General features: G+C 51.0%; 1 protein-coding gene across 10 annotated transcripts in view; it reads right to left on the reverse strand.

Annotated features, from left to right (window-relative positions):
- Positions 1 to 4700: 4700 nt before the first annotated feature.
- The window catches only part of DMTN (dematin actin binding protein), a 30915-nt gene continuing 12594 nt past the window's right edge, over positions 4701 to 23021 (reverse strand). For 4 of the 10 annotated variants that reach the window (XR_009599172.1, XR_009599171.1, XR_009599173.1 and 1 more), the window contains exons 2-14: positions 17807 to 18013; positions 17486 to 17560; positions 16590 to 16745; positions 15600 to 15644; positions 15161 to 15260; positions 14701 to 14757; positions 14298 to 14450; positions 13734 to 13858; positions 12765 to 12870; positions 6901 to 6965; positions 6706 to 6754; positions 5908 to 6511; positions 4701 to 5783 (exon numbers count right to left, since the gene is read on the reverse strand). Coding sequence is in view for 1 of the 10 variants with exons in the window: in XM_004004204.6 (XP_004004253.3) it covers positions 5670 to 5783; positions 5908 to 5988; positions 6254 to 6319; positions 6504 to 6511; positions 6706 to 6754; positions 6901 to 6965; positions 12765 to 12870; positions 13734 to 13858; positions 14298 to 14450; positions 14701 to 14757; positions 15161 to 15260; positions 15600 to 15644; positions 16590 to 16745; positions 17486 to 17560; positions 17807 to 17824 (1218 nt within the window). In the remaining 9 variants the exon portion in view is untranslated. The remainder of the gene's footprint in view (positions 5784 to 5907; positions 6512 to 6705; positions 6755 to 6900; positions 6966 to 12764; positions 12871 to 13733; positions 13859 to 14297; positions 14451 to 14700; positions 14758 to 15160; positions 15261 to 15599; positions 15645 to 16589; positions 16746 to 17485; positions 17561 to 17806; positions 18014 to 23021) is intronic. The other 6 variants (XR_009599175.1, XR_009599176.1, XR_009599178.1 and 3 more) reach the window with 4 other exon arrangements.

Consider the following 23021-nt stretch of genomic DNA (forward strand, 5'->3'; position numbering starts at 1 on the left):
CCTCACGACTACAGGGCTGATGTCTGTTCAGAATGTATTCCTGCTGACCCCTGACACCATCTGATGAGAAAGTAAGGCACCAGGGGTTCTGTGAAGGAAGAGGGTAGCCCCTGTCACAGATCTGAGGACCTGGAGCTGTGGGATTCTGGCGCTTCACTGTTCCAGCCCTGCCCTGGGGGCCCCATTCACCAGTGAGACTGAGGCCCCAGAGGCAGCACCTGCCCAGAGGTGGCTGTGTGCCGTGGAGCGGAGCCTGCAGTCCAAACTAAGTCATGGGGAGGCCGGGGTTCCCCTGAGCCCAGGCTGCACTAGTATTTGGATCTCAGTTCTCTGGCAGCTGCTTGGGGGAAAAATAGATGTTTCAAACAGTTCATCTACAATTGGTCCCTGGTGAGAAGCCTATGGGAAATGAGAGGAGGCTTTTTAAGCTAAAAAAGTATAAAATATAAGAACAAAGACAAGAAATAAGCCTGTATTGTGTATTAAGAAGCAATCTAGGGCTTCCCTGGTAGCTCACTGGTAAAGAATCCAGCTCCCAATGCAGGAGAGGATGAGATGGTTGGATGGCATCACCAATTCAATGGACATGAACTTGGGCAAACTCTAGGAGATGGTGAGGGACAGGGAAGCCTGGCGTGTTGCAGTCCTTGGGGTCGCGAAGAGTTGGACACAACTTGGCAACTGAACAACAACAACAATGCATGAGACATTTTTGGAATGTCCTTTTTTGGAATTCCTTCCCATTTAGGTCACCACAGAGCACTGAGTAGAGTCCGATGTGCTAAATACAGTAGGTTCTTATTAGTTATCTGTTTTATACATAGTATTGTATAGATGTCATTCACAACCTCCCAAATCATCCACCCCCATTTTCCCCCCTTGGTATCCAGTCATTTGTTCTCTGTGTGTTCATTTCTGCTTTGCAAATAAGATCATCTTTAGTATTTTCGGATCAGGGTGTGATGCCTGGTCCAGGAAGATACCGTATATGTCAGAGTAACTAAGACCATGCACCATAACTACTGAGCCTGTGCTCTAGAGCCCAGGAACTGATACAGCTGCAGCCCACGCACCCTAGAGCCTACGTTCTGCAGCAACGAGAGAAGCCGCTGGAGCGAGAAGCCCACACATTATAACTAGAGAGGAGCCTCCCCTCGCTGCAACTAGAGAAAAGCCTGTGCAGCGATGCAGAGGCTAGAGTTCGGCCAAGCCCGGGCTGAGCTAGTATTTGGATCCCACCAAAATAAGTAAATTAAAAAAAATTAAAACAGAAGTAATCTAGAGTGTAGTCCAACATTGTTCTCTGGGTCTCCTTCCTCGTAGGTAAAGGAAGCAGGCTGGATAGATTAAATCCACTTATTTTCCCCTTCAAGATATTTCAAGGAAATGTAGGATATAGGGGAAGTGTATAAGAACTTCGTGATATTTTATTTGATTTAATTTTAAATTTTAAATTTTAAAAGCCCTAATAAAAGTCAGTGGACACACTTGTGTATGTGCTAGAGCCTACTGATGTAGCTAAATTCTGCTGCCAGTTTACCTTACTGAGAAGAGGTTTGAATAAACCTCCCCTTCTGTCCCTGGGTCGGGAAGTTCTCTGGAGAAGGAAATGGCAACCCACTCCAGTACTCTTGCCTGGATAATCCCATGGACGGAGGAGCCTGGTGTCCACGGGGTTGCAAAGAGTTGGACACGACTGGGCAACTTCACTTTTCTTTTTTTTCTTTTCTGTCAATGTAAATGAAGGTAGAAGGCTGTTGCAGAAGAAACAGCTTGAAAGAGCAAGTCACTAAGCCCAGATTCAAAGAGACGGGACTTAGCTGCTATCTCTCAACACTAGGAATGTGGCTGTTCGCATTTGTGTGTGCCATTATTTTAAATTATTTATTTATTTATTTCACTGCATTGGGTCTTGGTTGTAGCATGATGGATATTCCTTGTGTCATGCAGGATCTTTCACTGGGGTACACAGGCTTAGTCACCCAGGGCATGTGTAATCTTAGTTCCCCAACTAGGAGTTCCTTGCATTGCGAGGCAGATTCTTAACCATTGGACCACCAGAGAAGTCTCTTGTGTGCATTTTTAAACCACCAAAATTTTGTAACTATTTATCTATGTAAACTACTTATCTATGAAGGAAACGGCAACCCACTCCAGTATTCTTGCCTGGGAAATCCCATGGACAGAGGAACGTGGTAGGCTACAGTTCACAGGATCTCAAACAAGTTGGACATGACTGAGCTCCTTATCTGAATCTATGTGAATCAGGATTTTGTTGATACTTTGCAACCAAAAATAAGAGTAATTTAGGTCCTGCACTTGTTGAAAGGGCAGTGGTCATATATAATCCCTGGCTTAAATTTTTTATATCCATCAAATAGCTTCCTTATTCTCATTGATTGATTTCATAATAATTGACCATAAAATTCACTTGTAAATGTATTCTAATTACTAATAGTAAGATCTAATTAAAAAAAAAAGACTGGCTACTAAAAAGGTTTGGAAACCACTGGACTATATAATCACCAAGGTTTTATTTTAGGTTTTATTTTAGATCGCTACTTTGAGGGCTTCCCAAGTGGTGCTGGTGGTAAAGAATCAGCCTGCTAATGCAGAAGGTATGAGACTTTGGTTCAATCCCTGGGTTGGGAAGATCCCTTGGAGGAGGGCATGGCACCACACTCCAGTATTCTTGCCTGGAGAATCCCATGGACAGAAGAGCCTGGCGGGCTACAGTCAGTGGGGTTGCAAAGAGCTGGAAATGACTGAGAGTCTGAGCTCGCACACTCCACTTTGAGCTGCTCTAAATTTCTCGGGAACCTCAAATCCTTTAGGACCTCAAGTCCAGTTGAGCCCCTACTGTAAACATTTCCCAGAGTGCCCTGGGATCAAACATTCCTCCCACCTCTTGGTGCAAAGCATCCTGGGAGCTCCTGTCCATCATGCTAGAACACGGTAAGCCTTCCAAACATTCACTAAATACCCATTCCTCTCTCTGCTGCCCTTGGAGAGACAACTGTCTGTACTGGGAAAGTCCCAGCTTAGTGGTGAAGAAACTGGGATGTGTGTCTCCAGTCTGCATTTGTTAGTTGCTTGTAGCCTCTAGAGAAAACTTCACATGAAATGTCTCTATTCCACAATTCTCTCATTCTGGAAAAGGGTGAAAACAACCTATGTGTGTTGTTGACCTCACGAGTTTGTTAAGAAGATCAAACAACGTTTTGAATGTCACAGAACTCCTACCATTTAAAGCAATCACTCAGGGACTTCCCTGGTGGTCTAGTGGTTAAAATTCCACATCCCCAATGCAGGGGGCTGAGGTTTGATCCCTGGTCATCCTGGTCTGGGAACCAAGATCTTGATGCCGCATGGTGCAGCTAAAAAGAAATACATATAAATAAATACTCTACAAAATAAAAGTTAAAAAAAAAAGAAGTAATCATTCCCATTTGAGCAACTGTTATCCACTTTGATTTTTTTTCAGCTTAAGGGCCTAGAAACTCAGGGGGGCAGGAAAGTTGATTCAGGTATCAGGTACAGTCTTGGGTTCACACTCGGGCCCTCCTCCAACTCACCAGGTACTCTAGACTGCATACCTCTTCAGGTCCCCAAACCCAGGTTCTGATCCTGCTGGGTGATCTGGGCCTGCCCCCACCAGCACCCACAGCCAAAGTCCTTTTTCTGATCTTCCAGTGCAGTCTTCACCCCCTCCACCCACTCAAACAGGACTGTTCCCTGCCCAGTTGCCTTGGACGGTCCTGCCATGTCAACCAAGTTACCCCTTCTCCTTCAGCCTCCGCTTGACCCTTGTTCCTGCTAGATTTCACCCATCATTTCTTCACCCAGCTTCCCAGGTAGCGCTAGTGGTAAAGAGTCCACCTGCCAATGCAGGAGATGCAAGAGTTGTGGGTTCAGTCCCCGGGTCGGGAAGATCCCCTGGAGGAGGAAATGGCAATCCACTCCAGTATTCTTGTCTGGAAAATCCCACCATGGACAGAAGAGCCTGGCAGGCTACAGTCCACGGAGCCGCAAAGAGTTGGACACGACTAACACCCCCCAGTTTTTCCCTCCTGACCCTTGACAATCAGCTCACTGCCCACTCACACACCGTTGACCTTTCCTGGGTGTTTGGCCTCCCCATTAAACTGTGGGTATCACAGGCCCGGAAGAGTACAACCATGTTGACTATTGATGAGCTTGACTGCCAAAGGCTACACTTAGGGCTTCAGTGGAGGACAGAGCATTTTTTCCCAGCTGGCTCTATATCACCCTCCAGAGTGTGACTTTCTGTTCCCTTGTCCATGCCACCATCGCTCAGCCCCTGAAGGAGAGGAAGCAGACAGGAACTGCTAGCCTGCCCCGGCTTTCCTGGGGCAGGACAGGGGGCGGGTAGTATGTGTGCCATCTCTCTCCCTCCTCCAACTCTGCCTTCCCCCTTCCCTCATTTGAACCCTTGCTCCATGGCTTTTCTCAGCCTGGCATCACTTGTCCCTCCTGCCCCGATCTGGAAGCTCATAAAGAACAAATAGATTTGGGGCCCGATTGCAACCTTTTAATCCCAAGCAGAGTCCCCCTCCCCCAGCATGATCACACACACACACACACACACACACACACACACACACACACACATGCACACACACTGCAGAAAGGGATCTCAGGGTCTGGGCAGGAACAAAACCCAGACCCGGGCAAAAATATATATATAATTATATACACGTGTATTTGGAGAGAAGAAAAGCTGGGAGCGTGATTAGGGTAGGGTGGAGAGTAAGGTGAGGAAAGCAGCTGGGGGTGCCCCAATAAATTACATTCTTTAGAGAGCGTGGTGGGGGGGTGCACAGGCATGGGCGGAACCAGTGGCCAGGACTCTCAGCCTGGCTCCTCATCCCATCCAAGGAGATGAGTTCCGCCCAAGGCTTGGATGCTAGAAGGCAGCATTCTAGCCAACCCCGCCTGCAGGCTGGTGGTGGGCTGGGGGTCTGTATAGGCGACATCTCCACTCTATGCCGCAGGCTTCTGGGGAAGCCACGGGGCTAGAGCAAGAGGCTTCGAAGCTTGGGGGTCACAAGGGCAGGGTAGGGCGTGAGCTGGAGGACCAGGTGGCCTCCCTGCTGGAGGCTGAGAGGCGGGAGGCCCAAATGCAGGGGAACCTGTCCCAGGTGAGCTTCAGAGGAGTGCTTGGGTACACACGGGGTACTGGGGTGCTCTCTGCCTACCTGGCTGCTCCCTATCCTCACGGGACCTCCTACCAGGCCCAAGAGATCTCCCCACCCAGCAGACAGGCTTGGCCACTAAGTGCCATGTTCATTTCTCATCACTCTCTTCTGGGACATTCACGTGGGGGTGGGGCAGGGAGAGGATGCAAACGTTAACTCACAGGGAGTCCACACTGCTTTTGCCCTGTACTGTGAGGACCAGGGATGAGAGAAGGAGAGCCCCCTCCCCCGTCCCAGCTCATTATGGGGAAGAAAGTCCACATTCTACAACCCCAACACAGCAGAGGTCTTTCTTGCTCCCCCTCAACTTGGATGACGGAGCCAACCCCACCCCTGCGCCATCTCCCTGCTCCCCCCCACCAAGAGATGATGCTCTGGGGTCTTGGGACCCCAGCTCCAGGGCCCTGAAGCGGCAGGGGTGAGGATCAGTCATGGAGTAGGTGGGGGCCATCAGAAGAGAGAGGCCTTTTTCTTGAGCTCGTTCCGCTTCCACAGAGCCAGCTTGCCAAACTCTTCAGGAGACATGGAGAAGACCCTAGAGAAGTCTTCTGCTGACAGGTGCCTCTGCGAGGGGACACACGGGGGCAGTTTAGGGGAGGAGGCACAGGCGGGGCTGGGCCGAGTGACCAGGAGGCGGTCCTCCCCAGCAGGAAGCCCCTCACCCACCCTGCAAATTGTCCCTGCATACCTCCAGCCTCATCCGATCCACACCTGGCGGCAACTTGGTGCGCCCCCTACTGGTCACCACCAGCATTTCATAAGGATAGACCTGGGGGTTGGGAGGACAGGGGCTAGGATTAGGCGCACAGTGGTCAACCTTACCCCTGCCGTCCCCCAGGCCCGCTTATCAGCCTGAAGGGGTCGTGGGGTCTCATGCCATCTTGCCATTCAGTTTCCGTGCTGCCCCTCCCAACATCAGCCCAAAGGACCCCTCAGTGCATTCACTTATCTGGCTTCTCCCAAGCTGGCCCTCCCCCGCTAGAGACAGTTCTGTCCCCTGCCCACCACCCCCTGCCTCTGCCCCTGCCCCTCACCTTCTGCTCCAGCACACAGGGCAGGGAGTTCCCCCGGTCCATCCTCCCCCTCTGGCCCTCTCCATTCTGGGGAGACCAAAGCCGCAGTGAGCCAGAGTGCGGCAAGGAGACCTCCCCAGCCTTTTCATGTGCTTCTTGCGGCCTCATCAGGTGACTCTGTGGCCCCACAACCCCCTCCCCCAGCACTGCCAGTCTCCCCATCCATCCGTGACTTCCGTGGTCCACATGTTCCCCTGCAGAGGGCACTCACCTGCAGGCCTGCGGGAGAGAAGAGTCACTGTTCAGAGGTGGCTCTGAGGTTCAGCTGGAGGCCTGAGGTCAGCAGGCCTCCAACCTGCCAGTTCAGCCTCCCCCACCTCCAGCCACAGAGCCCTGCCCACATCGCACGCACAGGCTGCCCCTTGGGGCCTGCCAAGCCCCTTGCCCAGCATCACGTCAGCTCTGTCTCTCACCTGGGCTTTCAGCCTCACTCCCAGATGGGCTGAAGTCTGTAGACTGGAGCTGGAAAGGACACAAAAGGATCATAGGAAATGGGAGTGTACTGCATCGTTCCCTTTCATCCCCTGCCCGAGTACCCTGTCCCTCACAGGCGGCCCCACATGCCCACTCTTCCCTAGCAACCTGTGAGTTCGATGCTGGGACCTTACCCGGCTCAGGGTGGTCCTGCCATAGGCGGGGAGGGAAGAAGATTTAGACGTTCCTGCGTGCAAGGCTGGAAGAGAGCAGGAGGCCCCGATTCAGTCCCTTTGGCCTGACAGTCATTCCTGAGGGTCATTCCTTGGCCGCCCCTGCCAGGGGCAGGGCCATGGAGAGGGGAATCGGGGGAACCCAGTGGAGCTCTTTTGGTTTCCAGCTCCTGCCTGTTACCTGCAGCAGGTGACAGCATGCTGCAGTTCTGAACTGCCCCTAACGCCTCCCCTCTCTTTAACGGATGTGAACGAAATAGACATTTGGGCCAAAGGCCCAAGTGTTCAAATTCAGAGTCAGATGATGAGGTAAGTCATGTCTGACTCTTTGCGACCCTGTGAACCATAGCCCGCCAGGCCCCTCTGTCCATGGGATTCTCCAGGCAAGAATACTGGAATGGATTCCCATTCCCTTCTCCAGGGCATCTTCCCGATTCAGGGATCAAACCCACATCTCTTCTGCACTGGCAGACAGGTTCTTTACCGCTAGCGCCACCTGGGAAGCCCCAGGTGATGAGGCTCACCATCATACAATGAACCTCTGGGATACAAAAATAAGTCTAAAATAAGTAAAAAGAATCGAATTATTAGTTTTATGTTTAGCAATGTTAGTAATCGAATTTCAAACGCCTGATGTCATAAAACAGAAGCAGCCATTCTCCCAGCACTGTCAGCTGCTAGATGGCACCGCAGTCGCTTAGACTTGACATTCCCAAGTCAGATGTCACTTGCAATTAGACCTCTAATAATGTCACTAAGGGCTTCCCTGGTGACTCAAATGGTAAAGAATCCACCTGCAATGCCGGAGACCTGGGTTTGATCCCTGGGTGGGGACGATGCCCTAAAGAAGAGAGCGGCTACCCACTCCAGTACTCTTGCCTGGAAAATGCTATGGATAGAGAAGCCTGGCAGGCTACAGTCTGTGGGGTCACAAAGAGTGGGACATGACTGAGCAACTTTCACTTTCACTTTCAACATCACTAAGCATTCAAGAACTACATCTTATAATTCAGGAAAATTGGTTTTCAGTAACAGGTTTCCTAGAAAGCTTGTTTGGGCTAATCTCAAAATTCCTTCATCTCCAGAGGCTAGACATTGCATAGCGATTGTTTTGACCAGCATGTTTTGTGTGTGTGTGCGTGAAAGTTTAGCCTGGATAGCTCAAAACTGTGAGGAATAATTGTTTTCTTCAAACATTCTTATAAGATATGTTATTTGGAAATTTGTGAGAATAAAATGTGTTTAGGGCAACCTCGTTTTTTTCCTCTTGATACTCCTTACTTTTATATAGAGAATTGTCTGCTTACACAACCCTCATTAATTATTTTTAAATAGTATTTATTTATTTAGCTGTGCCAGGCTTTAGTTGTGGCCTGTGGGATCTGGTTCCCTGACCAGGGATCGAACCTGGGGCCCCTGCATTGGGAGTGTGGAGTCTTAGCCACTGGACCGCCAGAGAAGTCCTTCATTCATTACTGAAGTGCTTCACCTCAGTGATAGGGAGCATGCACTTCTCCCTTGATGGACCAGTAGAATTTCAGCCATAAGGTTTTCACTCCTAATTACTTCTCGATTAGTGACCATTAATTTCATTGTCACCATTAAGTCAGAATGACAAGCCTGTTCGTAATTCTGCAATTGTCAAGGCTGATCAGCTATGCTGTAACCTACTCGATCATGTGACCATTGGTCCCATACAAGTTCAGGGATGCCAACAATGATGCTGACGCAGGCGTTTCGCTACTCAACTCTGCAAGGCCAAATGCACATTAAAGAGCTAATTTTGCCTGACTAGTTAATCCTGGTGGAGCATGAGGGCTGAATCCAACCTCCGGGACATTTCTCTCTTTCTGCTTCATTCTTCAGGCCTTAACTATTTATTCTACATTCTCTAAAAGAGCCTACCATAACTCTTCCTACCCGCACTGAAATATCATCCAGCTGAAATATCACTTCGATAACCAGGTGGATGTCCCAGCCATATATGAGCCTTAACAGTTCCTTGAGTCCCCCAACCCAGTGACCTTCACTTCTGCTCCATAGCAGGCAACCCCTTCCAATGGTCAGCTCCTGGATCCTGTTGTCCATAGCAGCTTCACCTTGACATTGAAGCCTGGGTATCCCACTTTGGGGTCACAGCGCCCTTCTTTGTTTGAAGTTTTCCATCAGCCACATTGCTGGCACAGCTGCTGGTCAGTCTCATGGGGCCTCCAGCATCTGCATCCCCCACTCTCCCCTGACCTTCAACCTGTGACTGGGCATATAACCTTGAGTATTTTGGATTTTCCTGGTGGCTCAGACAGTAAAGACTCTGCCTGCAATGCAGGAGACCCAGGTTCAATCCCTGGGTTGGGAAGATCCCCTATAGAAGGGAATGGCAACCCACTCCAGTATTCTTGTCTAGAGAATCCCATGGACAGAGGAGCCTGGTGGGTTACAGTGCATGGGGTCCCAAAGAGTTGGATACAATTGAGCGACTAACACTTTTACTTTCACACTTCTATCCACACTTAGCAGCTCATCTGGGCACTTAGTCCCTCAGCACCTGCCTTACAAAACTCTAACCCTGGGACTTCCCTGGTGGCCCAGTGGCTAAGACTTCATGCTCCGAATGCAGGAGTCCTGGGTTCGATCCCTGGTCAGGGAACTAGATCCCACATGCTGCAACTAAAGATCCTGCATGCCACAATGAAAATCGAAGATCCTGCCTGCTGCTGCTAAAACCCAGCATGGCCAAATAAATAAATTAAATACTTTAAACATTTAATATGAAGAAAAAAACTCCTCTTGTTAAAACACAAACAAACAAAAAAATCTAATCTGCAACAACCTTGTGCTCCCCTTCAGCCCACAGGCTATGGGAAGCACCACCCTGTGTGGCGCTCAGAGCCACCAGGGAAGCCCACCCCGTGTGGATGAGTATCACTACAGACCCTAAACCCTCTACCCAGTTCCCATTCCCAGCAGAAACTGTTCTGAACCTTCACCACTCTCACTGAGCCTCACCCTGAGCTCTGCGTGCATGTGGGCTAAGTCGCTTCAGTCATGTCTGACTCTTTGCAACCCAATGGACCGTAGCCTGCCAGGCTCCTCAGTCCATGGGGATTCTCCAGGCAGGAGTACTGGAGTGGTCTGCCATTCCCTTCTCCAGGGGATCTTCCCAAACCAGGGATCAAACCCAGGTCTTCCACATTGCAGGCTGATTCTTTGCCCAATTTCTCGTGTGGCCTGCTCCCAGGTCCAAGTCCCAGACCCTTTCAAGGTCAGCCTCCTGCATCCTAAGACTGGGTCTCTTTCCCCACTTCTTCCCAGCCAGTGCTCCCAAGAGAGCATAGTTAAGTGCTCCTCAAACCCTTAAGCCCTCAGTGAACCTTGTTAAGCCCTCGGTGCCTGTCCTCTCCTCTCTGTCTACACAATGAGATTTTTTCTCATGGTCCCATTACCACATAAAAGCTGAAGATTCTACCTGAGCCCTGACACACCCCTCAAGCTTCCAACTCAGTCAAACTCAGCATCCCACCTACATGCACTTAAGACCCACATATCCCAAACAGTGTCTTCACCTTTCCCCTGACACCTGCCCCAGGTCTGTCATTACCCAGAACCCAAGGCAAAACCCCCCACTCATGCCTCCCTCACTGCCCAAATCCAATCAGCCACTCACTCCTGTTGATTCCAACTCCTCTACAGACCTTCCTCAGCTTATGATGGAGTCACGAGCCCATAAACCATCGCAAGTCAAAATGCATTTAACAGGGCTTTGCTGGTGGTCCAGTGGTTAGGAATACACTTTGCAATGCAAGGTATTCCAGTTCAGTCCCTTGTCCGGGAAGATTCCCACATGCTACGGGGCAACTGAACTCATGGGCCACAACTAATGAGCCCGTGAGCCTCAACTACTGAACCCATGTGCCACAACTACTGAAGCCCACACACCCTAGAGCCTGTGCTCCACAGTAAGAAAGGCCACTTCAATGAGAGGCCCTTCCACCACAAGTAGATTAGCCCAAGCTCGCTGCAACTAGAGAAAGCCTGCATGGCAATGAAGACCCATCACAGTGAAAAAAAAAATGCATTTAATACACTGAACCCACCAAATATCAGAGCTTAGCCCAGTCAACCTTAAACGTGCTCAGAACACTTACAGGAGCCTACTGCTGGGCAAAATCCTCTAACACAAAGTCTATTTGACAATAAAGTGTTGAATCGCTCATGTAGTTTACTGCATACTGTACTCAAAGTGAGAAACAGAACAGCCCCCTGGGGTTGTTAAGTGCACGGGTTGTTTCCTGTCTTGATGGTGTGACTGACTGGGAGCTATGGCTCACTGATGCTGCCCAGCATCTCAGGAAAGCACCGTGGGACTTCCCTGGTGGTCCAGTGGCTAAGATTCTGGGCTTCTTGAGGGCACAGGCACAGGTTTGATCTCCTATGCTGTACAATGTGGCAAAAAAAAAAAAAAAAAAGTCAAGAAAGCATCATACTGTACATCACTAGCCTGAGAAAAGGTAACATTCAAAACTGGATGTACAGTTAGTTTCTCCTGAATGCATATTGCTTTTGCACCATTGTAAAATTGAAAAATTTCAAGTTCTGGGTTATTACTATACAGACTGTGTCTGTATAATTCTCAAACTCATTCCCTCTTCCCTGGCCTACGAAAATCTTTAGCTTATACCCAGACAACTGGGAAGGGTGGCAGATTGTCTTCAAAGATGGCTTGCAACATCATCTCTGAGCCTGTGTGCCCTTGGGTGGTTCCTCTCATCAAGAAGCAGAATCTCTTTCCTCTCCCTTGTGTCTGGGGGGCCTGATGACCTGCTCTGACCAGAAGAAGGCACTGGAAGGATGCCCTACAGCTTCCAAGGCCAGGCAGTGAGAGGCCTCAAGCTTCCAGTTTGGGGTTCTCAGATCTGCCCCCCTCCTCTCCAGCCACCATGTTGGAAGGAAGCCCAGGCTAGTCCTGGTGATGAGCACTGTGGCACCAAAGCCCTGGCCACTCCACCACAGGCTCTGCGCTGTGTAGTTCCAGATTTCCAGAGGCCCTCTCCGCTGGCTGGATGTTTGCTGCTCCTGGCCTTTGCTCCCACACCATCCCTGGGATCTTCACTGCCCTTCTCCCCCACTCACTGTGTCTCATTCTGCAAGACTCCAACTCTGGAACCAGGCCCTGTCAGCATCCTTTCAAAGAACTCCAAATGTAGCTCTCATCTCCCAGCACCTGCTATGCTGTGCTAAAACCCATTTCCATGTTACTTCTCCCCATGCCCTGAAGCTACCAGAAGGCAGCACTATAGTGTTTTACTCTTTATATCCCCGGGGATCAAGAATATGGTGAAGTGTGAGTTGCTCACTCAGGTGCGTCCGATGCTTTGTGACCCCATGGACTGTAGGCCACAAGGCTCCTCTGTCCATGGGACTTCCCAGGCAAGAATACTGAAGTGGGTTGCCATTCCTTTCTCCAGGGGATCTTCCCAACTCTGGGACAGAACCTGCATTCCCTGCATCTCCTGTATTACAAGCAGATTCTTTACATTCTGAGCCACCAGGGAAGCCCTAAGAACATGGTAGACACCCAATAAATGCTTGTTGAATTAAATGAAATATGCTAATTCTGTTTTAACTGATGCCATTTTTTGTCATCTCATTTTGTTCCATAGCTGGTGCTCTTGCCCTAAGGAGAGTGTGAGCACCCTGGGCCAGCACCAGAATCTTCTCCCTCTCGTACACCCACAGTAGCACAGGGCTGGGCACGTGACAGACTCAGCAGAGTATTTGATTCATGGTCTAGCCAGGTGATTCTGAGCCCCCTCGATGACACTCACAAGTATGGAAGGGTGTCCGGTCGGGCAGAGAGCGGGTTTTCCTCCGAATAGGCAATGACTTTTCCATCTCTTCTTTCAAGATCATCTTTCCCAAGTTGGAAGTAACCTGCGGAAGGAGAAAGGAAGATGGATCCAAGGTGGCATCAGTACTTGTTTGTTTCTGTTTTTAACTTTTTTGACTGCATTGCATGGCATCTGGGATCTTAGTTCACTGACCAAGGATTGAACCCGTGCTCCTTGCATTGGAAGTATGGAGTCTTAACCACTGGACTGCCAGGGAAGTCCTGATACTTGTTTCTCATCTCCAAAAGGTTTGGAGTTGGTATAGCACAGGCAGGAGTGGGGACAGAGCTCCTGAGGGGCTGGTTGGTAGCCTGGAGCCCATGGAGCCTGTCCTTCTTGTGGGAAGCTCTGCCGCACTGGGTCTGGTCACCCTTGAGAGCAAAGAGTCAGAGCTGCTTGGTGCTACCTCTGCCCCAGGGGCCTCTGTATCCCAGGCCACAGTGCCCAGAGCACAAGCCCATGTCACCAACAGTGGCCTTTCTCTGGCTCCCTGGACCCCCTCCCTCTGCTTGGAGGCCAGCAGTCTGCTCACTCCTTTCTCCTCATCCCATGAACTACTGTGGCTGCTGAAGCCTAGCACTGTCCACGCCACCCTTTTCTGTGCCTTTGGTCCTAATCATAAGTGGCGTCCCCCACAGTGACATGCAGTCCCTGTGTCCCCGTCAAAGCATAGCCTGACATCCTGGCAAAGAAGGGGAATTCCTCACATGTTCTGACCAGCATGCTTCTCAGACATGAAGTCACTCAGATCAGAACGGGACACTGGAAGGATGCCCCGTGGCTTCGGAGGCCAGGCTCTGAGAGGGCTGGTAGCTTCCAGTTTTGGGTCTCGCTCCTCTCCAGCCGCCACGTTGGAAGGAAGCCCAGGATGACATAGGGAGGCGGGCGGGGGTCTCCAGACGCTACCTTACTGAGTTCCTCTCTCTGCCGCTCCCTGAGAGCCTTCATCTCCTCCCCGGAGTCGTCATCTTCCTCCTCCTCCTCCTCCTCGGCCCCTCTCCTCGACGCCTTCCGCTTCCTCCATTCTGTCTCTAGGGAACACAGGCAAACAGGCACATCAGTCAATCAACCACGCACTCAACTCGCATCTCTCTAGGGCTGCACCTTGAAGGGAACACTGCAAATCATTAAAATAAAAGCAATGTTTTCTAGTCTTGCAGTGAAGATGCAAGACACATGCTCATGAGACTTAAAAGTCACCAGGGACCAAGACCTCGTCTCATTTCTCTTTCTCTTTCCAGAACTCTCATCACAGAGCCTGGGACGCAGCAGAAATTCAACAAATATCTGTTAAGCAGTGAAAGAAATGAACGGAAAGTGAATGAATTACTAACTATCAGGGTCATTTACACTGAGAGGGATGCGGATGCTGGGTTCATGTAGGGGGTGGGAGTGGGCTCCTGGGGCTTCAGCAGGGCTTACAAGGCCGTGTCTGGGCCTCCCTCTCCCCTCTCCAGCAGTTTCTCCTACCCACAACAGCCAGTGATGGGGGGCATGGCCAATAGTCCGTTTCGATCTTGGCTGGCTGGTTGGGGTCGGGAGGCTGGGCTGCGGGGAACTTGGAGGACTCGATGATGAGGTCCTCAATGGGGTGCTTGCTCTGAGGGCTGCCTCCAGTGGACTCTGCAGGGGTGGGGGGGAGGTCAAGGTCAGCCCGGGCATACCCTGCCCAGCAGGCCACCTCCCACCTCAGCTTCCCACTTGCTCACGTCTCCCTCTTCACACCTGTAAGATCGTGGATACAAGAGCAATACACGAGGAAGAGAACAGGGCATGTTATGAACATCTCTGCTCCTATGGCCCTCCCACCCTCAGTGCAGCCTCCCAGCAGCTGGTGGGAACAGGGGTGCTGGTCCGTCAGGGGAACCCTCACCTCTCTGCTTGTAGATGGGGGGCTTCTTGTAGATATTGGAATCTGGGCGAGTGGTCTCTGTGGAGAGGGAGCAACAGTGGATGAGAAGGAGGTGGTGATAATGGGGAGGGATGACAGTGATGATGATGGGAAGGCTGGGTCAGAGAAGGGAATGAAGACATGGATTGGGAGGAGGTAGGAAGTTCTCAGGGGCCTGCCAAGAGCCAAGACAGAACTGGAGATCCTAGAATTCATCCCTCCCTCAGGGATTGGGATGTTTCACACTTTTCTGTCTGGGTGGGAGGGAAAATACAACAGGTCCACTCTCTCCGGGAGCTCTGCCTGGGTTCCAGCATTAGCCAGTTCTGGTGGTGTGCATATCCTCCAGAGAATAGGGGACTGAGAGTAATGCAATTGGGTTCCTGAAGGAAAAAAAGAGGTCTTAGGGCAAGGATGTAGCCATGCTGACAGTGAAACCTACCAGGATGGTGGAAATGGGGCAGGCTGGTCCGGGGGGTCCCAGCAGTTCTGGGGGCTGGAGCCTGAGAGATGGTTCCAGGAGACCGGCTCTCTGCCCACACCTGCAGAGCAGAAGTGCGGTTCCCTGCAGCTCCCAGGCCCCCACCCCACCCCTTCCACTATCTTGGTGCTCCCACCCTAGCAGCCCACACGCCCCCAACCCCAGGGCAGAGGAGGGCTGTCCAAGGACTTGATCTACTAATGGTGCCTGATCCAGGAGAAAGGATTAAAAAAGATCTTGGGTCAGACACACATGGACCCAGAGCTGGCCAGTGACAGGACAAGGTCCACTGATTCCATCACCCCCTAGGTTCTGCCGAGCCCAGCCTGGATGTGTATGGGGCAGGGGCTAGCCCCATCAGAGCAGGGCTGGACCGGTGTCAGGCGCGGGGCAGACTCACCTCTGGGGATGGTGGGGGGGATGTGGATTTGGGTGACAGCGAGCGCTGTGAATGGAGAGGAGGCTGGTCAGAGCCACAAGGGTGGGATTAAACCCTCTTCCCTAGGACCCCAGGTGGGCCACTTCTTCCCCCATGCCTAATCCTGCAATTGCTCCGCTGATTTCTGGGCCACCTCTTCTCTCTCAGTCCTTGCCAGCTCTCAGGGCTGGCCTTCCACCCTCTCTTTCCCGAAGAGGGTCCTGAAACTTTCCCGAGGACCCATGAAGAAGCAGAAGAAGCTGAGGATTCTGGAGCAGCGTCCATGTGCTCTGAGGGCCAGCTGAAGGTGGCTCTGGCCCTGATCCCAGAGCCGAGCAATGACGGGAAGGGACAAGACCCACAGTATCCAGGATGGAGTCGGGCCCCTCACCAGGCATTTAAGTCTCCCAGAGCCTGGCCGTCTCTCTCCACTCAGCCATGACACAGCCCCCTTCTCCAATACAGTTTGCAAAGTACCTGTCCCGAGTTATCTCATGCATTTACTACCTGGTGAGGTGGACGGGCGAAGGTATCACTTCTATTTTGGAGGAGGGGAAACTGAGACCACACCATCACACATGTCACACTCAGCTAGGACTTCCGGCCTCCAAGTTCAGGCTGCTAAACTTGGCCTCTGAGCTGCTGGCTTCTGCATGCTTTCCATAAATGTGTTCACTTTCTGCCCACTCGCGCCCCATTCCTGCATGACCCCACTCTGTGGTGCTACCACTCAAATGTGGCCTCTCCTGCTCTCCACCTGGAACCGGCCAGAGGCCAGTCCATCTCTAGCTGCTTTGTAGTACAAACACTCAGTCACCAGCTGAGTGGTGATTCCTGTGCACAGGTTCTCTTTCTTGTTTTGGCATCTGGCCTACAGGAAAGAAAGTGTGAGAGGGATCCTGCCCCCCACCTAGTGCAGCTGGGGGAGCCCTTGCCCCGAGTCCCGTCCAAGAGGACCCTCCCACCCTTTACCTCCCGGCTTCTGGGCAGCTCCACATGTTCCAGCAGAGAATAGGTAAAATGGGGCTCATAGATCATGAGGTCAGGCCTCTCGATGTCCAGGATGGCCTTGTCCTTGGGGATGGCAGCCAAGTCCTTATAGCCCAGCACTTGATTGTCCATCTTGGCCTGAAGGGAAATGGTACCCATGGAACAGAGGAGCCAAAAGCCTCATCTAGAATACTGACCTTATGAGCCCGATTTCAATTTATTAGGAAGAAGATGGGCAGCCATGATAGAGACCAGCTCCTATAAGTTAGCATTTCTATTGTTTTCATTCTAAAGGTTTAAAGTCAAAGTGTTAGTTACTCAATTGTGTCTGACTCTTTGTGACCCCATGGATTGAAACCCGCCAGGCTCCTCTGTCCGTGGGATTCTCCAGGCAAGAATACTGGAGTGAGTTGCCATTCCCTTCTCCAGGGGATCTTCCTAACCCAGGAATTGAACCTGGGTCTCCTGCATTGCAGGCAAATTTTTTTACCGACTGGGCCACCAGGGCAGTCCCTAAGGGGTTTTCAGTTCAGTCACTCAGTCGTGTCCGACTCTTTGGGACTCCATGGACTGCAGCATGCCAGGCCTCCCTGTCCATCACCAACTCCAAGAGTTTACTCAAACTCATGTCCATTCAGTCGGTGATGCTAGAGTGATCTTAAAACAATGATAGTCCTTCACCTAGCACTTTGGATACAAGGAGACAGGACCAGACCAGCAGGAGAGGGTGCATGGAATCTTCTCTGGATCTGGGGCTTTCTCTGCTTGCCAACCCTGGCAGGACCATCGTCGTCTGAGTGTAGCTGCCCAGCACACAGCCTGTCCCCGACTCCTCCCTCCTCCCAGCCTGAGGACGCTGGTGGCCAACGGGTACTCACCACGATGCTGGAGGGAGAGCCAGGAACACTGGAGTCTCGGGAGGAGCTGACGCTCCCAGGGGAGGTAAGTGGTTGCTGGGGAGAGCGAGAAGGCAGGCAGGTGGGAATGTGTGTGGGTGTCAGGGCCGGGATGGAGCAAGCAGGCTGGGGTAGAGGAGGGCTTCCCTAGGCCTCCGGGGCCCCGGGGTGCGGTGCCATGGGCAACCACCAGGTGGCACCCTTGACTCCCGGACCTGACCCTCTGCAGGGAGCCGGGACCCCACCGCGTGCCCCTCTGTCTCCAGCATCCCACTGCCCCTGCGTGGGTGCAGCCCCGCGCACCTTCTGCAGTCGTTCCATGCAGCAAGGATGTGGACGGTCGGATCACTCTCGGGATCCTGTGCGCGAGAGGAGACGACGCAGGCGTCAGGCTCTGTCCGGCTCCTGGGCGCTGCGCGCTCGGGGCCGCGAGAGCAGAGAGGGCGCTCCCCCAGGCTGTGGCGCCCTCATCCCTCGGTGACTGTCCAGGCTGCTGGCCGAGTGCAGGGCCTGGAAGGGGAGGGAGAACGTGCCAGCTAGGGCTGTCGGACCCCGCAATCTCTGAGGGCGGGGGCGAGGACAGCCCTCTCTGGCTCAGCTTATCTCCGGGGAGCAGGGCTTCGGCTTTCTCATTTGCTCAGCCCTCGGGGACAGCGAGCCGCCTGTGGCCCTCGGCGAGACGGGAAAGCGGACGGGCTGCACTTGTTTTTAAGCCATTGTTCTCTGGTTGGAAAGGAAATGACGGCAGGGGTCAGCCGTTCCCAAGGCAGTCTCCACATCCCTTCTTCCTCACACCTGCCCTGCCCGGCCTGTGGTCAGTTTCAGGCCCAGGGTTTCACTCCCTTGCCATGACCTTTCCTTGGCTCTGTTCTTGGGCCGTTGCCCCTCTCCTTCTTAACCTACTATCCGAGGTACCACACCCTCTCATAGCCCAGAAAGGTGTGGTGGTTTTTTGTTTGTTTTTATTTTTTTGCCCCATATTATGGCATATAGTATCTTAATTCTCCCACCAGGGAATGGAACCCATGTACCCTGGGCGTTGGAAGCACAGAGGCTTAACTTTCCCTGGACTGACAGGGAAGTCCCCTGCCACCCCAGAAAGCTTTAACACAGAAGGTCTTAGTAATACTATGAGACGGCTACAGCAGAAGGGAAGGACAGAGCGAAGGCAACTTGGTGGGAAGCAGTCAGGCCACTGACTGGGAACTGTCTCACTGCCCTGGGTAGGATCCCTGCCCAGTGGAGAAGGGAGGGAGCCACAGCCCCCTGTGCCTGTCCCGGTACAACAGGCAATCTCACTTGCAGGCATTTGGTAAAGCACCCTGGGGACCAAGGCCACATCCCAGTTCCCTATCATCTTCGAATGCCTGAGCTGAGGCTGCCCTCTGAGGTACTACTTTGCTGTAAGCCAGAGCCCCCTGGTTTGGCAGGAAGGCCTCCGGGCTGGATCCTGGGGAGCTGGGTCCTATCTGCTGCAAAGATTAGGAGTTCCCCTTTGGGCACAGCCCAGATCTGTCTCCTCGGTAACTCCCTTAGCAATCCTCCCATCCTCCCCACACACCCCTGGACCAAACACATAATAACCATACATTTAATGCCTGGCTGAGTTTCCAATGTGATGGTGACAGTGAGACTGTCTTCCAGCTGCTGGCAGTAAGCCACAGGATGAGAAAGCTGATGGCTACAAAAGGTACAGGGAAGAGGCAGCAATCATGTAGTGGTTAAGAGTGTGGGCTCTGGACTGGAGTGACTAGGGAGAGGAGACTCGGCTACTCAGAAGCTGTGTGACCTTGAGCAAGTTACTTACCCTTTCTGTGACTCATATTCTCATCTGTAAACTGGAAGATGGTCACAATATCTGTTATAGGGTTGTTTTGATTATTAGGCAAGTTATAACATGTGATGTGTTTGAAATATAAATTCTATGTAAAATGTTAACTATTATGATGTCTATCAGAGAAGGCAGTGGCACCCCACTCCAGTACTCTTGCCCCATGGATGGAGGAGCCTGGAAGGCTGCAGTCCATGGGGTTGCTGAGGGTTGGACACGACTGAGTGACTTCACTTTCACTTTTCACTTTCATGCATCGGAGAAGGAAATGGCAACCCACTCCAGTATTCTTGCCTGGAAAATCCCAGAGACGGGGGAGCCTGGCGGGCTGCTGTCTATGGGATCGCACAGAGTCGGACACAACTGAAGTGACTTAGCAGCGGCAGCATGATGTCTATCTCCCTGAGGACTGAGGAATTTAGATGGCTTTTTTATAGCCACTCTTTGCCACAGAAGGTCATGAATTGGTGCACCCAGTCTTATCTGTTATTCTATATCAGGCCATTCTATTTCTCACTGTCTCTCTACCACCAAACTGCCTCCTTGAGCAGAGGCAGCTCACTCCCACTCCCCTGCTTTCGTGCATGCCCTTGAACTATTCTCTTCTTCCAGATCCCACCAATCCTTCAAGGGTCATCCTTAACACTTCTCTAGTAGACCTTCCCACTTATTCTAGTCCTCACTGATAAACTCTACTCTGAATTCCAGTGGAACTTAAACAGAGACCATGTAACTCAGTCCTTGATTATATGTTGCTTGGTATGTATTTTTGCCAACTAGAATGACTGCTAATTTCTACAATAATAATAGCTATTATTTGAATACTCAAGCTGGGTATTTTTTTTTTTTAAGCTGGGTATTTTGACAAGCGCTTTACAAGGATTATTTTGTTTCATCCCCCTAACAACCTTATAAGGTAGACCTATTTTACAGGTGAGAAAACTGAGGTTCAAAGAGGTTAAAACTTGTCCAGCGTTGTGGAGGTGAAAATGACTGTGTCTTCAGCACTGGCATGATTCATAGTGCCTTCCCAGTACTGTGTCAGGTTCACGGTGTGGACAGACTAGCATTTGCCACACTTCTTAAGTCTTTTTGGAATTTTAGAGTCAAGCATTTCTAAGATGAGATTCTGACCATCAGGGTTACCCTAGGTATTTGGTGCCCATGGAAAGACTTCATTCCAGAGCTTCATCTTACTCTTGCTTTCTTAATACTTACTTTGTAATGTTTTTAACTAGGTGTCTGAGGACCAGAATAAACTCTAGTATATATTCAAAGAGTTATTAGCTCCTTCTCACTCCTCTTTCATCTTTACCTTGTTAACAGACAGTATCAAAATAGCCATACACTTGACTTAGTCCTAGAGGCAAGCACTCATCCATCCATCCACCTACCCTTCCACCCATCCACCCATCCACCTACCCATACATACATACATCCACCTACCCACCGGGTTGTGTATTGTTTTATCCACCCATTCACCAAATACTTTCTGAGCACCTACTCTTCAATGACCACAGACCATTGTGGTCTTATGGAGAATAGAATGATGAGTCAAAGAAGCTAAGCTGCCCCTCCAGAAATGAGGCCATGTGTGTAGATAATACCCATGCAAACAAACAGTTACATATGCCAGATAAGATAGTATAAGGGGTGATACAATGGTTAGAGCTCTGTACTCCCACTATCGAGGGCCAGGGATCAATCCCTAGTTGAGGGACTAGGATCCCACAAATTATGAGGTGCAGCCAAAACAAAAAAAGATGGTATTAGGGGCTGTGAGAGGTCACAGGAGAGAGGAATCACTCCTAATGGAGTATCAAGAGGAGGGAATTAAAAAAAATTTCTTAGAGGTGTTGGTGGTTTTAGTCGCTAAGTCACGTCTGACTCTTGCTACCCCATGGACTGTAGCCCACCAGGCTCCTTTGTCCATGGGATTTTCCAAGCAAGAATACTGGAGTCGGTTGCCATTTCCTTCTCCAGGGGATCTTCCCTCCCCAGGGATTGAACCTGCATCTCATGCATTGCAGGCAGATTCTTTGCTGACTGAGCCCCAAAGAAAATCCTTTCTTTCAAGAGGAGGTATTTAAGGCAGGCCTTGAAAGATGACTAATTGGAGATCCTGCAAAAACTAAAAAGGGATCCTTGGAAGAGATAGCAGCATGATGGAAACTGGAGACACGGGGAAGCACTATGTCTGTCTGGGGACAGCAAACATGGCTGAACTGTGGAGCTCAGGAGGTTGAGACAGTTTTAGGGCAGGAGGCTGGGGACCAGACTGTAGATGCCTTGAGTTAGACTAGAGGATTCTGAATGTATTCCGTGGGCAACTGGGGCTATGGAATGCTTAGGAACTTTTTTCAAAATGAAGAAGTGATAGATCTAAGCAGTGCTTTGGGGAAATGAGTCTGGCTGCAGACTGGGAGATGAATTTTCAGGTCCCACAGAAAGACCAGCCAGGAAGTTATGGCAGCAGTCCAGGCAGGGCATGGTGAGGCGCTAGACTTGGGCCTGGGGCCGAAGAGGCAGAATGTGCAAAACAGAACTGGATCTGGAAACCCCACCAAAAGGAGGAGCAGATAGTGACAGGAGAAGGGGAGGCAATCAGTTCACTTCTTGCCAGGTTGATATTGAGGTGGGGGCAGTAGCGGGAAACACAAATTTGGGAGCCATTTGAGCTACAGGTGGTAGTCTGCACATGAGGTTGCCAATGGAGAAAGAAGATCACAAATAGCATTCTGGGAAGTACCTAGAGGACTAGAAGAAAAAAAGAATCTGGAGATGGGAGGGCAAAGACGAGGGCTAGGGGTATACCTAGTGATTCTTTGTATTTTCTGTAAAGGACCTAATAAACAGTGAAGGTGCAATAAATATGAGAGATGCTCAGCCATGTCCTACTCTTTGCAACCCCACGGACTGTAACCCGCCAGGCTCCTCTGTCCATGGAATTTTCCAGGCAAGAATACTGGAGTGGGTTGCTGTTTCCTTTTCCAGGGGATCTTCCCAACCCAGGGATGGAAGCCCTGACTCCCAAGTTGCCTGCATTGCAGGCTGATGCTTTACCACCATGCCACCTGGAAAGAAAGACATTTGGGGAGGGAAAGAGGGGTTGAGAAAGAATGTCATGAAGGAACTTCCTAAGTGGTCTGGTGGCTAAGACTCTACATTCTCAAAGCTGGGTTCCTGGTCAGGGAACATTCTACAGCTAAAGATCCTGCATGCTGCAACTAAAACCTAGTGCAGCCAAATGTATATATATAATTTTTTTTTTTTTAAGAGAAAGAGAGAATGTCGAGAAGCCCAGAGTCCATCGCCCAGAGAAGGGAAGATGTGTGTACAGGAGAGACAGCTCACCAGTTTGGCTGTCAAGGCCTGGCAGCCTCTGAGAGCATCTGCAAAGGAAGCATGAAGCCTCCTTGTTAGTAATGGGGTGCAGGGTGGAGGGGTGCAGGTGGCCAGGATGCGTAGGCCAGGGAGGGGCAGTTCTGAGAAGTGTGATAGGCAGGCAGGAGAGTAACTATGGAGGAGGTGAGCCTGGTTGAAGGTTTTTCAGGAAAAGGGAGACTTGAACAGGTTTGTAAGCAGTGGGGAGTGAGGATTAAAGGCTCTCAGTGGAGAGTGAAGAGTAGAGAGAAAGAAATTATGGCTCCTCTGAAAGGAGAAGAAAAGGAAGTTGGTAACTGCAAC

Source organism: Ovis aries, chromosome 2, assembly GCF_016772045.2.
Source record: "Ovis aries strain OAR_USU_Benz2616 breed Rambouillet chromosome 2, ARS-UI_Ramb_v3.0, whole genome shotgun sequence".
Classification (NCBI taxonomy): Eukaryota; Metazoa; Chordata; class Mammalia; order Artiodactyla; family Bovidae; genus Ovis; species Ovis aries.